The sequence below is a fragment of the Haliotis rufescens genome, unplaced genomic scaffold, assembly GCF_023055435.1.
Source record: "Haliotis rufescens isolate VD_foot unplaced genomic scaffold, xgHalRufe1.0.p SCAF_4, whole genome shotgun sequence".
Lineage (NCBI taxonomy): Eukaryota > Metazoa > Mollusca > Gastropoda > Lepetellida > Haliotidae > Haliotis > Haliotis rufescens.
In genome coordinates this window covers 10,266,536-10,282,890 of record NW_025964112.1, presented here as the reverse complement: position 1 = coordinate 10,282,890, position 16,355 = coordinate 10,266,536, and the positions used below count along the sequence as shown (strand labels likewise).

General features: G+C 41.9%; 1 protein-coding gene across 2 annotated transcripts in view; it reads left to right on the top strand.

Moving 5' to 3' along the window:
* Window positions 1–16,355, top strand: part of LOC124135802 (eukaryotic translation initiation factor 4B-like) — a 34,498-nt gene that overhangs the window by 2,564 nt on the left and 15,579 nt on the right. For both annotated transcript variants that reach the window (XM_046501355.2, XM_048382598.1), the window contains exons 2-10: window positions 522–680; window positions 1,639–1,832; window positions 5,117–5,224; window positions 5,963–6,014; window positions 7,150–7,260; window positions 9,739–10,306; window positions 10,705–10,739; window positions 11,167–11,383; window positions 14,419–14,519. In XM_046501355.2, coding sequence (XP_046357311.1) covers window positions 522–680; window positions 1,639–1,832; window positions 5,117–5,224; window positions 5,963–6,014; window positions 7,150–7,260; window positions 9,739–10,306; window positions 10,705–10,739; window positions 11,167–11,383; window positions 14,419–14,519 — 1,545 coding nt within the window. The remainder of the gene's footprint in view (window positions 1–521; window positions 681–1,638; window positions 1,833–5,116; window positions 5,225–5,962; window positions 6,015–7,149; window positions 7,261–9,738; window positions 10,307–10,704; window positions 10,740–11,166; window positions 11,384–14,418; window positions 14,520–16,355) is intronic.

The window sequence follows — 16,355 nt, the reverse complement described above, 5'->3', positions numbered from 1 at the left end:
ACTCTTTAACTTGGACCCATTCTAATGGTATTGCGTAATCAGATTTAGCATTTTATTTTGAGAATGGTGGTAGGGTAACACTTGTCCGAATGGTTGTCAGACAGGGTTATTCTGTCTGTTGCCACATTTACTAAATATCACTTTTTGATAAATGAATTGATGCAGAATTAGAAAATTATGAATGTGGGTAGGCTCAATGTATTGTCATGTGCACCGAAGCCTGATGCTAGTCAAATTTCTTCTAGTCGAGTAACATCAGCATATTGTAGTCCATACACAAGACTAAAATCTTCTGATAATATTGCCCCCAAAAAGTTTGGGATGGTAAACTCAAACATTTGGCACAGACTGCTCTTGCTTCAGACGAGTGGCTGGAATCTCAGACTGTGTGCTCACTCTTGATAAAATATAGAAAACTTTGGATAAAAGATAAAATGAAATACAAGCAGCTGCACATTTTTTTATCCCCCATGTAAATCCCAAATGTTTTTAGGAATTTTGTGATATTTGTGATTTTACAGCTAGTAAGAAGAAACAAAAGAAGCAGAAGGGGAAGACCCTGGCGCTGACCGACTTCCTGGCTGATGACAAGGGAGGGTCGGGACCCGGAACCAGCTATGTGCTGGCCAGCAAGCCCCTGGACTGGGCGTCCGAGATGGAAAACATGGACAATACTGATGGTAAGTGTTCACTGATGAAATGGATTTCAAAATAATTCATCAGTTGGGTCAATATTATTTTTGGCATTCTTTGGTAGAAATCCTTTTTAGATCAGCTGTGATTGAAATTAAGTGGGGTTGAGTTCTTGATGTTTGCTACATTATTTGTATGTTGGGACCAAGTAACGAATATGTTCGCCAGTTTTCAAGCTGCCATCTTGTAAGTCATTCCATTGGTTGGTCAAAGGTCGCGAAAGGTTGGTCTGACGTGACCTGTAATGGGATGTCCTGAGATCTTTGTTCAGCGTTAGCGAGAACTAAGATCTGATTTTAATGAGATTCGGTTGTGAAAAGGACCTCATAAATTTCATAATTATTTTCGAAAAGTGTTTCAGAAGTGGAATGAAATTTGGTACATGTGTAGATATTGGCAAGACTCAACATGTACATGATGTATGTTCTGGGTTATGTCCTGAGCACCAGGACCCATGAAGATCCATTATTTACAGACCAACGTCATTTAGCTGGAATATTGCTGAGTGCAGCATTAAACAACAAACAAACAAGTATGGCTTGGACGATACACCAACTATGTGATCCGATACGTATTACGATACCTTCGTCACCATTCCATACGTATCACGATACTTGCATGTGCTCATATTTGTTGTCCCCAAGCCATATTTTTCATAGGGGGGATAGTAAAATACCTGGCACACTCACCATTTACAGTTGGCAGTGTCAAGTATGGTGCAATGGATAAAAATATTTACCTTTCACTACTAATTAGTGTTTGTGTAACAGCCATTAAAGTAAACATTTAAGGTGTGAATCAATATTTTTTACTTTTGTGAGACTGTGATTGAAACTTGTATTGTGAAGTAAAATATTGCGATACACGGATGCATCAGTGCATCATTCCACCACTATAAACAAGTGTTCTGAATACCATGATGTTAATGCTCTGCTTTATGGACAGATGTGCCAGAAATCGAGTATGGTACGAGATCCCACTTTGACCGCTCTGTCCTCCCAACTGCCCCCAAGGCTGCCCGGGGACCTGATGTGGACATGGAGAAGATTCCAAACAGCCCACCATACACAGCATTCATAGGAAACCTCGCCTATGAAGCTAGTGAGGATAGGATTCATGAATTCTTTAAGAACCAAAAGGTAAGTTGTGTGTTACATTTTGCTTGTCTCGTTTCTTTTTCTATGACATTTAACCATGACGACCTGGATGAAAAATATATTAGGCCACGCTCACAAACAGAATTCTGCTTCCTGAATGGCTGATAGTAGAATGGACGGGGCTTGTTTTCCATTATTGCAATAGGCGATTTCACTGGTTTAGTATTTTATTCTATTGTTTTGGTGATAAAATATACAGTCTGTGAAGTTATTATTATTATTAGAACATGTAGAATGGACTTCAATATGTTTTTGCGTTTGTGGAGATACAAACATGAAAACTGGGGTGTACACCTAGCGTAAATTAGCTATACATAATGTTAATTATTCAGTATACATATCTCCATTCTATTATGATAAATACTCTGGACGAGTTTCCTACCATAGTTGACTGCCTCTGTGATCTAGTGGTAGAGCGTCTGCCCGGAGAGCGGAAGGTACGAGGTACGATCCCCGGCCGCGTCATACCAAAAGACGTTAAAAGATGGCACTTGTTGTTACCCTGTCTGGAGCTCGGCATTTAAGGCCTAAAACAAGGACTGGTCGGCTCAGAGTCAGTATACTGTGTCTGAGTGGGGTATTCATGTTAAACTGCGGCATGGTATCTCAGTGAGCTAGCACTATAAATCGGCATCAGTCCGGACTAGTACAAGCAGCCACACACAAACACATGCATGCACTTCGCTATATAAGTGCAATAATCTTGAACGCGACATTAAACCCAATTTCACCTCACCTCCTACCATAGCTTTGATTAGGAAGTGGTGTTACATCCCCTTTATATAAATACAAACTAACACATCGACAGCGGTTGAGCCAGATTTCCAACCTTAAGAACAATATATCTTACATGTCTTAAGGGCTTGTGATTATGATGTCTACAGCAAAGAGGAATAGGATTGTGGACTTACATGGCTGTTATTCAGAATATGGCTAATCCTTGGGATTTGGCCTTACCACCACTCTGACCCCCAGATTATATCTTGGCTATTTTCATCGTGGAAAGATATCTGTGTTGGCCATGTCTATGAGACTTTAGATGGCTGGGATTTTGTATGGAGATGGGATGTTTTTTCAGCTATATCTTCAAAACCAGATATTTTTTATAGAAAACTATCAGCCTTAATACTATTTGTGAAAAACATATATATATTATTCAAGCATTTTCAGGGACAATATGGGGACACGGGTGGCCCAGTCGTCTAAGGCGCCACGATTCGCTGTGCAGAGTTGCATCCCTTGGGCACGCCAGAAACCTATGATTGTGGGTTCGAATCCCAGTTCGCCCCGATTATGTTTCTAGGTTTGTCAGCACCATACCCATGCTCGTGGGTTTCACCGAAGTGGTAAACGTCTGAAACCTGCATCACTTTGTGCTTTCCTCCCACATTAAGCTGACACGCCGCGATATAACTGTAATAATGTTAAAAGCGGCATTAAACCCAACTCACTCACTCACTCAGGGACAATATATATGTTTACGATAATCTCAGGCCTCCACGCATCTCACCCCTCACCCCCCAAAATATAAAATGGTCAGTTCCTTATAACTTTAGAATGTGTTGGTTGAAATAATATGAAGCCTGTTTGAATGAATGAAAAAATCACTTTAGGATTGGACGGGTTAATCTTAAGATTATGTAAGTGCTGTTTTTGACAACGGGAAAATAATTTGTTTGCTTTGAAATCGTTGATACTTGAACATGGATGTCTGTAACCATGGTAACCAGTACATTGTTCCTTTTAATATTACGTTGATGTCACACTGTCCTCTCACACAGCCCCCTTTGAAATTGCAGGTAGAATAGATCCCCTGCACTTGTGCTTGCTGTAAATGAATCACATTTGGTGACTTGATTGATGGTAGGGGTGTCTAATGGGGCTGTTTTCACTATTGACCACCTCCGTGGTCTAGTGGTAGAGCGTTTGCCTGGAGAGTGGAAGGTCCGGGGTTCTATCCCCGGCCGCGTCATACCAAAAGACGTTAAAAGATGGTACTTGTTGTTACTCTGTCTGGCGCTCGGCATTAAGGGGCTAAAACAAGGACTGGTCGGCCCTGAATCTGTATACTGTGCCTGAGTTGAGTATTCATGTTAAACTGTAGAATGGTATCTCAGTGGGCTAGCACTATAAAATTGGATTAGTCCAGACTAGTACAAGCAGCTACACACATGAGCATTTGGACACAAAGTTAAACCCCATTTCACCCCACTCTATTGAAATAGTGTTGAGATAGTTGTCAACTGTTGCAATAGTATGCAATGTATGTAATTGTATTCAGCCAACTTAAAGGCTTGTTAGTTATGTTAATGATGTAATAGAATTGAATGAAGTGTTGCTGTCAAACTCAATGCTAAGTGAAATATGAAAAGAAAGAAATAACCACATGCATATACTCATGACCAAGTAAAATAGGACACGGGTAGCTCATCCATTGAAGATGCTGCAACATGCTGTGCAGAGTTACGTCCCTTGGGCACATCAGAAACCTATGATCATGGTTTAAAATCCCGGTTCTCTCCGAATATGTTTCTAGGTCTGTAAGCCCCTTACCCGTGTCTGTGGTTTTAGCCAATCTGGTTAATGACCGAGACGTGCATCACCTCAGGCTTTCCTCCCAGATTACGCTGACATGCCGTGATATAACTGGAATACAGTTAAAAGTAGCTTTAAACCCAACTCACTCCCTCGCAGTAAAATAAATTCTAATTGCAGGCCCGGGTAAACATTCGACCAATCAAATGAGTTAACACTTGAAACTGAGGCTTTCATTAAATGTTGTATATCAGAAGACTTCCTGGTAAGGCATTTCCTAGAGACCCGTGAAGATCTGGAATAGAATAGGTCTTCAGCAACCCATGCTTGTCATAAGAGACGACTAATGTGATCGGGTCGTCAAGCTCACTGACTTGGTTGATGCATGTCATCGTATCCCAATTGCTTGGATCAATGTTCATGATGTCAATCACTGGATTGTCTGGTCCTGACTTGATTATTTACAGACCGCCTTCATATAGCAGGAATAATGCAATATATGTCAGTGTGGTGAGTATTATGGAGAGAAGTATTCTGTTTGGACATTTGTACCTTGCACTACAGATGTTTTGAATTTTGATATGATGAAAACAGTTAATCAGATTTCGAAATGGTTTCATTTTCAGTTAGAAAACCGCTTCAAGATTTGTCAAACCTTAACGTCCCTAATGGAAAATGCTATATAGTTGTTGGTTTTTGTTGTTGCTTACTACTCTCATTCTATATTGTAGGTGGCGAACGTGAGGCTGCCCACTGATCAGGGACGTCTACGAGGATTTGGTTATGTCGAATTTGAAGATCGTGAATCTCTTATTGACGCCCTTACATTAAACGACTCAGTAAGTGCTGTTGGCATCCTCCCTATGGGCTTCATATGTATTTTGAAAAATATGTCTATAGTGTAGTCTGCTGGTCCAAGACTACTAAATTGTTCTGAGGGCAAGTAAAAATCCAATGATGGTTGTCTTCATTGATGAGTATCATTTGAAGGCTGTGATTCTGAACCAGTTCTCAACGCTTCAATTTTGCTATTAATTGGAACTGAATAAAATAATGTAAACATATAATGCAATCAGTAATCGGTTTTGTCTCATTCAAGTATGACTAGCTTCAAACTCTGAGGACGATTATAATATAGTTTTCATTAGTCGTGTGGACTAGTCTATAAAAAAACACATAATTTCTAAGGTTATTTTCATTGTAATGTTCATAGTGATTATGTGAGTTTTAGTTACCAAGCTCTCGTTAATAATCTGTTCCCAACTTTTAACAGACTTTTTGTCGTTGACTTGATTATGGGGCTTTGAAAACCCCCTGATAAATCCCTAGTCACAACACCTTTGATGATCTTCAGATCTTTCATTTTGAAATTGTGAAAGAATTCCTGGATTTAACCATGTAAATATATAATGTCATTGCCAGATTCCATTGGGCGTCAAAGGTCAAAAGTGAAAATAATCCATGAGTGATTGAATCACTGAACACCAGGTGTTAACGAGATGTGTTCATCACTGCATCTGCATGATCAGCACATTTTTCAGAAGGATGTGTTTTCATTGTTTTCTGTTTGTATACAGGTATTCGCAGGGAGAAAAATCCGTGTTGACTTGGCAGGACAGAACCAACAAGGTATGCTTTGTCAACATTGGATGATGCTTCTTACCCATGTCATAAAGGATGACCATGCTTGCCGTAAAAGGCAACAATGCTTGTCGTAGGAGGCGACTAACGGGATCGGGTGGTCAGGATCGGGTGGTCAGACTTGCTAACTTGGTTTGATGCAGATCATCTTATCCCAATTGCATAGATTGGTGCTCATGATATCAATCACTGGTTTGTCTGATCCAGACTCGATTATTTAGAGACAACACTCATATGGCTGGAATATTGCTTAGTACAGTGTTTAACAACAAACAAACAAATCTTACATCACAAGGGTGATAAGGCCAATGTATCCACGATGTATGTTCAATGCCGAGGTTGGACGATTTAAGTTCGATGAGAGGGGAATAAGCACTGTTTCCGAGTAGTGCATTATTGTGTTCTTTCATCATGTCTGAGCCCACCTGGTGGATGTAAGTTGGTACCTCCTCTGTGGTAGAAATGGATTCAGTGCTCTAGGCTAACACCCCAGGGGGAGTTTCTTACGTTGTATCATTTCAGTTCATTTAATATATGAACTAGACTTTTCCTTGATGCTGCTTGAATATTGCTAAAAGCAGCCGAAAACCATACTTCTCTCAGTGTGGTATGTATCACTGCTCAGTCAACTAAGTAATCTTACCTGTGAAATTTCATATAAATCAGTAAAAGAGCTTCTGTGGTTTAGTGGGTAGAGCGTCTGCCCAGTGAGCAATATGGTTCAATGCTATGGCCACATCGTACCAGTATATTAAAAGATGGTACTTGGTAGTAGGGTATCCATGTTAAACTGTGGCATAGCAAATCAGTAGGCTAGCACCATCAACAGGCATGTGTCCGGACTAATGCAAGCAGACATGCAAAGGCACACACATGCATGCACAGACACACACATGCATGCACAGACACACACATGCATGCACAGACACACATTCATGCACATTGCTATATATGAGAATACTCTTAAATGTGTTCTTAAACCCATTTCCCCACACCTCATATATTTAACACAGAATCTATACATTGTAATATAGCGGGGCACCTGTTTGTATGTAAAATAGGTAGGCTTCAGGTTACACATTCCTCTATGATGTACATATAAACTATGGTGCTACTTGTTCAGGAAATGAACGTGGAGGAATGGGAGGCAGTGGCTCTGACTATCGCAGATCAGCTGACGAGCCTGACCGCACTGACTCCAATTGGAGAAGAAGAGAGCCAGGCAGTGCCCCTGGTAAGTATTGCTAGTTAATACTCTATCAATTTGGTTTTGTCTTTGAGCATATACTTTAGTTTACTTTGTTTAATTTGTGGTTTAATTAGGAGATAAACATACTGTGTTTTCAATGTAGAGCTAGGTTACCTGTAGATTTAACCACGCTAAATTGAATTTGGAACCGAACGCGCAGCGTGATGTTTCAAATGTTAAATTTAGCGCGGTTAAATTTACAGGTAACCTAGCTCTACATTGAAGACACAGTATGTTTATCTCCATTCTACCATGACTAAATAAAACGCGAACTCTTTGGTGTTAGCAAATATACTGAGTGAAGCGGCATGGGTTGAGTCCAGTGTTTTGAGTGGGTTATCAATCTGAATTACGGAATCACCGAACAAAATATGGCGCTGTATATACTCAAGCACATTGTTTTCATCGTAATACTTCACTCGAACATATGACAGGCATTGAAAGCATATAAGCACGGCAACTTGGTAAGTCAAACCAGCTGTTTCAATCAGAAGGGGTTTATTGTGATTTAATAGCCTCTGATTGACCAATCAGAATCGAGTAAATTCCAAATTCATGGTAGAATTGTGGTTATCCTTAGTCTGTTGTATCTACATATGCAGAGAGTGAACCTGTTGTCCTTGACCCTTTTTCTTTGAAAAAAGTAAGAAATCCTTTCTTCTACCATTTATTCGATGAGGCTCCTGCTGCCCTTGTCAGGGGCCTCTATATATAACAGGGATCAAATCTTTCATCACTAGGATGTTTAGGCCATTGTTTCAGCTGGTTTTTCTTTGCATCCACTAATGTTGTTCAATGCCGAGGTTGGACGATGTAAGTTAGATGAGAGGGGAATAAGCCCTGATTGCGGGTAGTGCATTATTGTGTTCTTGCATCATGTCTGAGCCCACCTGGTGGAAGTAAGATGGCGCCTCAGACAAAACTGCTGTGGGGATTCAGAGCGAGAAAAGGTCTCTACAGAGCTCCAGATAAGCTGCGTATCTACGTAAAATACGCATCAGAAATGCAGAAATATGCAGTAAAATAAAATCCAAGCGTATCAAATACGCAACGAACATTACAGATACGCTACAAAAATAAAACTTGTGCGTATCATCAAAATATTGTGAAGTAACCCTGCATATTCAATTAGCAAATCAGCAACTTATTTTGAAATTATAAACGGGCATTCCGTCAACCTTGCCAAATTCCACGATGACAGTTACATCATGATCATTTGCCATCACACTTTCTTGTGGAAGTATCGTGGTATTTTTGAGTCCTATAAAGCTCTCGAACCCACACGACACCAGTTTGCAGGGCCTAGACGAATAGTGTTTTTAAATTTTTAACTTAAATACCCACATGTGTAAAAACTAGTGGGTAACAGAAATTTGAATACCCGGATAGAATTACTGATACCCAATGATTTTAAAATGCATGGGTAAAATACCCACAACACCAAAAGCTTATCTGGAGCTCTGTCTCTAGTAATAGTATCCCATGCTTGTTGCAAGTCAGTAGGGCTGGCTAAAAAGATCGATAATTGGAATTATCATTTATGTGAAGAAATATTAACGATTATTGATATGAAAATTTTGTCCCCAATAATATCTTACATGCACTATTGTGATGAAATGAAGTTTAGATAACCAAAACAGACTTGTTATTGTCAGTCATGTCCATTGCCGATTGGAACATGTGGAAAGCAACTGTTTTTGTTTTACCTTAAATGTCCACAAAGTAATCCATCACTCACCAGTGTGGATGATATATGTTGATTTCTTGTTTGATTTCTATGTTGACTTGTTTTTGCATATTTGCTCAATGTTACAACTCTGATATTTATTGATAATTGATTGATATTTAGTTAACGATTATTGATCTGTATGATCTACCGTATTCGACGTAATAAGCGCCCAAGGCGCTCTCACAATTAGAAATAGGGGGCTCTTATTAGAATATTATTTTGGTGAAAAAATCAGAGTTGAAAGATAAATTTTGTGGTTTATGCTGACAGCCGGAAGTGTTTATGTACGACAGATATATTTTTCCAGAATTTAATTGCCCATAATTAAGGGTGCATATAACACACGAGTGTGTATTATATATGAATAAATTAGTCTTGTGTACATTGATCAATTGGAAGGGGTGCTAATTTGGATTGTTCACTAGCAAATATATTAGCAAATGTCGCCGTGGGCGCTTATTAGAGCGAGGCGCCTATTACGTCGAATACGGTATATCAATAGCCAGCCCTTGAAGTCAGACAGTTAAGTCTGTGTCATTGTCATTTGTTTGGGTAATTGCTTACACTATCAGGCATTGGTTTGCCTGACCGAGATAATGTTACTGATTCACATTATATGTATAGGAAATGACTGACTACACGATAAGATTTGGTGATTGTGAATGATTTCTTGCTTTATTGTTTGCAAAGTTGCCGATTTGAACGCATCCTGAACATTACCATTGTGATTTTAGAACGCCCAGCTTTTGACCGCGGAGGTGATCGTGATGGTGGTCGTGGATTTAGTGGCCGTGACGGGGGAAGATTCGGTGATCGATATGGAGATAGGGACGGTGGTCGATCTTTCGACAGAGATGGTGGTCGTTCATTCGGCGACAGAGATGGTGGTCGTTCTTTTGGCGGTGACAGAGATGGTGGTCGTTCTTTTGGCGGTGACAGAGATGGTGGTCGTTCTTTTGGCGGCGACAGAGATGGTGGTCGTTCTTTTGGCGGGGACAGAGATGGTGGTCGTTCTTTTGGCGGGGACAGAGATGGTGGTCGTTCTTTTGGCGGCGACAGAGATGGTGGTCGTTCTTTTGGCGGCGACAGGGACGGTGGCGGCGGTGGACGCTTCGGGGACAGGGATGGTGGTGGACGGTTCAGTGACCGATACGGAGATAGGGATGGGGATAGGTACGGAGGCAGGAGCCGTGGCTTCTCAGATCGGGATGGTGGTAGACGGGGATTTGGTAGCGGGTTCCAATCCAGGGAAGACGGTGGAGGCGGAGGCGGAGGATTCAGCGATAGATACGGATCAAGAGGGTAAGTTGTTATCAGTTTGCATTGTTACTTCAGTCAGGATATCAAGATCCACAAAGTAGCAACTGAGGCGTTTTTTCTTAAAACAATACTTTTGATTAAAACTGTGAAAAATAATCCAACGGTGTTCAAAATATGGTTATTTTCATGGCATTGTGTGATTTTTAATGTATATAAATGGAGGCAAGAAGTAAAACAAAATTCATTGGACGAGCGGTAGTCCAAGATACTCGTAGTTATAAATGTGAACAATTATTGATCTGAAGGGTGTTGAGTACTTGATATTCACTCACATTTCTTGAGGCCTTATTGTTTTGGTGATACTCCCACACCAGCAACAGAAATCTTGATGCCATAACTATTTCTTTCTGCTCGATACATGTCTGTATTTTGCATTCTAGGGGGGACAGACCCAGCAGTAGAGACACTAGTCAAGGTAAGATGATGAACACACAGGCTGGCATATGACATAGCTATGGTTTCTGTTATAAGTTGGACACCATTTTTGTCGAGTCCTGTGAAGATTCAGGTTTAGAATTGGTCTTCAACAACCCATGCATGTCATTAGAGGCTACTAATAGGATCAGGTTGTCAGATCAGTAGTTATGATGTCAATCACTGGATTGTTTGGACCAGACATGATTATTTATAGGCCGAACACCATCATATACCAGGAACACTAATTGGACAAAAATGCCTTAAAAAATTAGAATACTAACAAGTGTGTCATCTGTCATCCAATATTGGCACCCCCCTCAGAAATCAGTGATCAAAATGTTTCTTATGCCTGTAACAAAAATCTCATCCCCCTGAATAGCAAATGGTGTTGCATACTGACTTTTAAAGTGAAATGTTTCTCTCAGAGGCCCCCAAGGAGAGGCCCAGACTCCAGCTTCAGCCAAGGTCAAAGCCCTCAGATGGTACTGGCGCTGAAGAAAGAAAATCCTCAATTTTTGGCTCGGCAAAACCAGTTGACACATCTGCTCGTGAACGCGAGATTGAGGATCGCCTTCAACGTGAACGTCAGATGATATCACACAGATACGATGACGAGAAAGAAAACAGGAATTACGATAATCGGTGAGACTTGTGTAGTACAGGGATAGAAGGGTATAGAGTTGTGTCCTAAGTGATGTTCCACACGATCATGGCTCTAAACTGCTCTGATGTTGATCCTTTAACTGTGGGCACCGTTTTTGTGTTTTTTTCCAAAGTAGTAAACAAACATGTATCAGTGTTTCCTCCCACAGTCGCCTGACGCTCTGTGGCACATCTGAGTGAGTGAGTTGGGTTTAAGGCCGCTTTTAACAGTATTCCAGTTATATCGCGGAGTGTCAGCTTAATGTGGGAGGAGAGCCCGAAGTGATGCAGGTCTCAGACCTTTACCACTTCGGTGTAACCCACGAGCACAGGTATGGTGCTGACAAACCTAGAAACATAATTGGCACAAATCGGGATTCGAACACACAATCATAGGTTTCTGGCGTGCCCAAGGGACGCAACTCTGCACAGCGAATCGCAGTGTCTTAGACGATTGGGCCACCCATGCCCCTGTGGCACATCTGAGAGAAGGTAGACTCATTTATTGAAAGGTCACATGGGGGGTTCTGGGTTAGAATTGATCACGAGCGCCCTATGCTGGTCATCAGAGCAGACCAGGGGGCACGGGTGGCCCAGTCGTCTAAGGCGCCGCGGGTTCGAATCCCGGTTCGCCACGATTATGTTTCTAGGTTTGTCAGCACCATACCAGTGCTCTTGGGTTTCACCGAAGTGGTAAACGTCTGAGACCTGCATCACTTCGGGCTTTCCTCCCACATTAAGCTGACACGCCGTGATATAACTGGAATAATGTTAAAAGCGGCGTTAAACCCAACTCACTCACTCACAAGAGCAGACCAATGGATCAATGTCCAGGCTCGGTGACTTGGTTGATTGTGTGTCATTGTATCCTGATGGCATTGATTGCCTGATGCGATTAATTACAGGCCACTGTCATATAGCTGGAATATTGCTAAGAGCAGTGTTAAACAAAAAACAAGCAATCTTTGAGACAAAAGTAATCCACTCATTCTGAAAATACTGATGCCAGTAAACAGTTTAAGGGGATGCTCAGTCGTCAAAATAAGGCTTGCCCTGGAATACTTATATTGGATGCAAAGGTGTGGCTTATTTTGTAAGCCCATTTGGTACCTATATATAGGACCTATATGGGATGCCAAGGGGGCACTTGAAGAGTAGGCCTACGGAACATCTATGGGATGCCAAGGGGGCACTTGAAGGGTAGGCCTACGGAACATCTATGGGATGCCAAGGGGGCACTTGAAGGGTAGGCCTACGGAACATCTATGGGATGCCAAGGGGGCACTTGAAGGGTAGGCCTACGGAACATCTATGGGATGCCAAGGGGGCACTTGAAGGGTAGGCCTACGGAACATCTATGGGATGCCAAGGGGGCACTTTAAGGGTAGGCCTACGGAACATCTGTGGGATGCCAAGGGGGCACTTGAAGGGTTGAACTACAGAACTTTAACAAGGGATGCCAAGGGGGCACTTGAAGGGTAGGACTACAGAACTTTAACATGGGATGGCAAGGGGGCACTTGAAGGGTAGGACTACAGAACTTTAACATGGGATGCCAAGGGGGGCACTTGAAGGGTAGGACTACAGAACTTTAACAAGGGATGCCAAGGGGGCACTTGAAGGGTAGGACTACAGAACTTTAACATGGGATGCCAAGGGGGCACTTGAAGGGTTGAACTACAGAACTTTAACAAGGGATGCCAAGGGGGCACTTGAAGGGTAGGACTACAGAACTTTAACATGGGATGCCAAGGGGGCACTTGAAGGGTTGAACTACAGAACTTTAACAAGGGATGCCAAGGGGGCACTTGAAGGGTAGGACTACAGAACTTTAACATGGGATGCCAAGGGGGCACTTGAAGGGTAGGACTACGGAACATCTATGGGATGCCAAGGGGGCACTTGAAGGGTTGAACTACAGAACTTTAACATGGGATGCCAAGGGGGCACTTGAAGGGTAGGACTACAGAACTTTAACATGGGATGCCAAGGGGGCACTTGAAGGGTAGGACTACAGAACTTTAACATGGGATGCCAAGGGGGCACTTGAAGGGTAGGCCTACGGAACATCTATGGGATGCCAAGGGGGCACTTGAAGGGTAGGCCTACGGAACATCTATGGGATGCCAAGGGGGCACTTGAAGGGTAGGCCTACGGAACATCTATGGGATGCCAAGGGGACCCTTGAAGGGTAGGACTACAGAACTTTAACATGGGATGCCAAGGGGGCACTTGAAGGGTAGGACTACAGAACTTTAACATGGGATGCCAAGGGGGCACTTGAAGGGTAGGACTACAGAACTTTAACATGGGATGCCAAGGGGGCACTTGAAGGGTTGAACTACAGAACTTTAACATGGGATGCCAAGGGGACCCTTGAAGGGTAGGACTACAGAACTTTAACAAGGGATGCCAAGGGGACCCTTGAAGGGTAGGACTACAGAACTTTAACATGGGATGCCAAGGGGACCCTTGAAGGGTAGGACTACAGAACTTTAACATGGGATGCCAAGGGGGCACTTGAAGGGTAGGACTACAGAACTTTAACATGGGATGCCAAGGGGACCCTTGAAGGGTAGGACTACAGAACTTTAACATGGGATGCCAAGGGGGCACTTGAAGGGTAGGACTACAGAACTTTAACATGGGATGCCAAGGGGGGCACTTGAAGGGTAGGACTACAGAACTTTAACATGGGATGCCAAGGGGGCACTTGAAGGGTAGGACTACAGAACTTTAACATGGGATGCCAAGGGGGCACTTGAAGGGTTGAACTACAGAACTTTAACAAGGGATGCCAAGGGGGCACTTGAAGGGTTGAACTACAGAACTTAAACATGGGATGCAAAAGGGGCATTTGAAGGGTAAGCATACTGGGGGGAATAGGGCAAGGTTTGTGAGCGCCTCTGTCGGATGACATTGGCACTGGCATGCTCTGGGCACACACATGGAGGATGCCATGGGCAATTTAGTAGGTTGCCAGATATGGGGCCTGCAATTCTTTGTGTATGATATTTACAAGTTTTCTCTTCCAGACCTACAGGAAGTCGGACTCGGCGAGACAGTGACCGTTCTGACGGAGGTAGTAAACGTGAAAGACGTCTTAGTAGCAGCTCTGGGAAAGGAGTCCGACCAGGTATAGTTTGTTCCAACCACCTGAGAGAGACCTACTTGTGGTACTAGGGGAACATGTCAACCAGTAACACATTCAACAAGGGTACTCAACATCTCAGCTGGGATACAACTGTTGAGAGAAACATTAGGGACTTGTCATTTATTATGGGGGGAGAGGAGAGGGGGACGTCTTGAAAAAGATGACACCATGAAAGAGCGGGGTTTGGATGGTTGAGGGGCACGATAAAATTACAGTTCTTTTTTTCCCCTTTTTTTTTTTTTTTTGTTCATTATAAAATTTGAACATGATTTAGGGACTGGTCATTAATTGGAGGTGGGAAGGGGGGATATAAAAATGTTAGGTAAGTTGGGGTGTGTCAGCAGACATTAATGACTTCATTGTACTAGTAGGATGCATGTTAAGAATATATATGGCAAGGTTCGTACAGGCTTGAAAGGTCTCTTGAAAAGCCTTGATTTTTAGTGTCAACCTTTTATAAAAAAAAAAGCCTTTGAAATTAACAAACTACCTTGAAAAGCCTTGAATTTGTGCAAAGTGAAATAAAGTGATATATATACATATGCAATCTATTTGGGAAAAGGCTTCAGTGATTGATCTTTAAAAAAACTTTTGATGGGGACCTTGGTCACCATAGCAACTGTTGTCTTGGTTACTGTGTCTGGTTTGACAGGTTCCCCTATGTTAAGTGTGCTTCTGTTAGTTTCTTGCTTTACCTTCTTCAAGTGGTCTTTTTTAATCAGAGTGTACGTTTGGTTTCCCTCGGAGAATTGGAACAATCTATAGCGAACCCGTGACCTACCTACCAGTGTGGCAATGGCTGCCGTCAAAATAACTCGCTTATATCACCAAGGGCTTGTATTCACACTGTTATTCACCGTGTTTTGTTTTTTAACACCTGAATGCTATATTATGTCCTTGTAACACCCTGTATGTGGTTCATGTCTTTAACCTTTGAATGCTGGTTATGTCGTTGTTATAGTTGTGCTAACATCGGTGTGTGTGTTGAAAAAAAGCGATCTCACAAAAATCTGATCTTTACTCTGATACGATGGGCCTCTGAATGAAGGTTTGACAACACCTGCTTAGGTCATGTCAGGTGAACCCTTGGTGACCTTGACCCGCTCAATTTAAATATAGGATACATGGGTCATGGATCAGATGTCAACTTTTTAAAGTGATGCAACATTTCTTACTCCCTAAATTTGAAAATATTGATCTTCAGAAAGAAAAAGCCCCAGAGAACACAAATAATACTCTTTTGGTTGTATGCCATGGCACTCAAATAATATGATGTATAAACTACCCACAACAATATGATGGCATAACTTTATTTTAACATTTGGAACTCCCCAGTTATATTCGTTTTCGAGATACAGAAATAAGATATGATTGTCTGAATGCTTTGCATTGACAAAAAGAGATTGAGTTGCATATGTATTGGTTTAGGTAACATTACTGACAAGATAGATGATTGTATATGAAGTGATTTGGTTAATGCAGCATTGACAAACGATGTGTGTGTATTGTTGTCTTGTGGCTGTATGTGTTCACTGTGATTGCATGTTTATTCTGGCACCACTTCATACACTTGAGCAGAAGATGGTGACTGGTAATACGGTATTGAGATGAGGTTTGAAGGAAAGTGTTTGTGATTTGACCGTCATTGTCAATACTTCACAGGTTTTGTATACACTATGTTCCCCGATCATCCGTGAATATATTGGACTTCTCTGTGGTGTAGTAGTGACGTGTGTCTATCTTTTATTCAACTTAAGGTTTGGTTTGGTTTGTTGTTTTATGCCGCACTCAGCAATATTCCAGACATATGATGGCGGT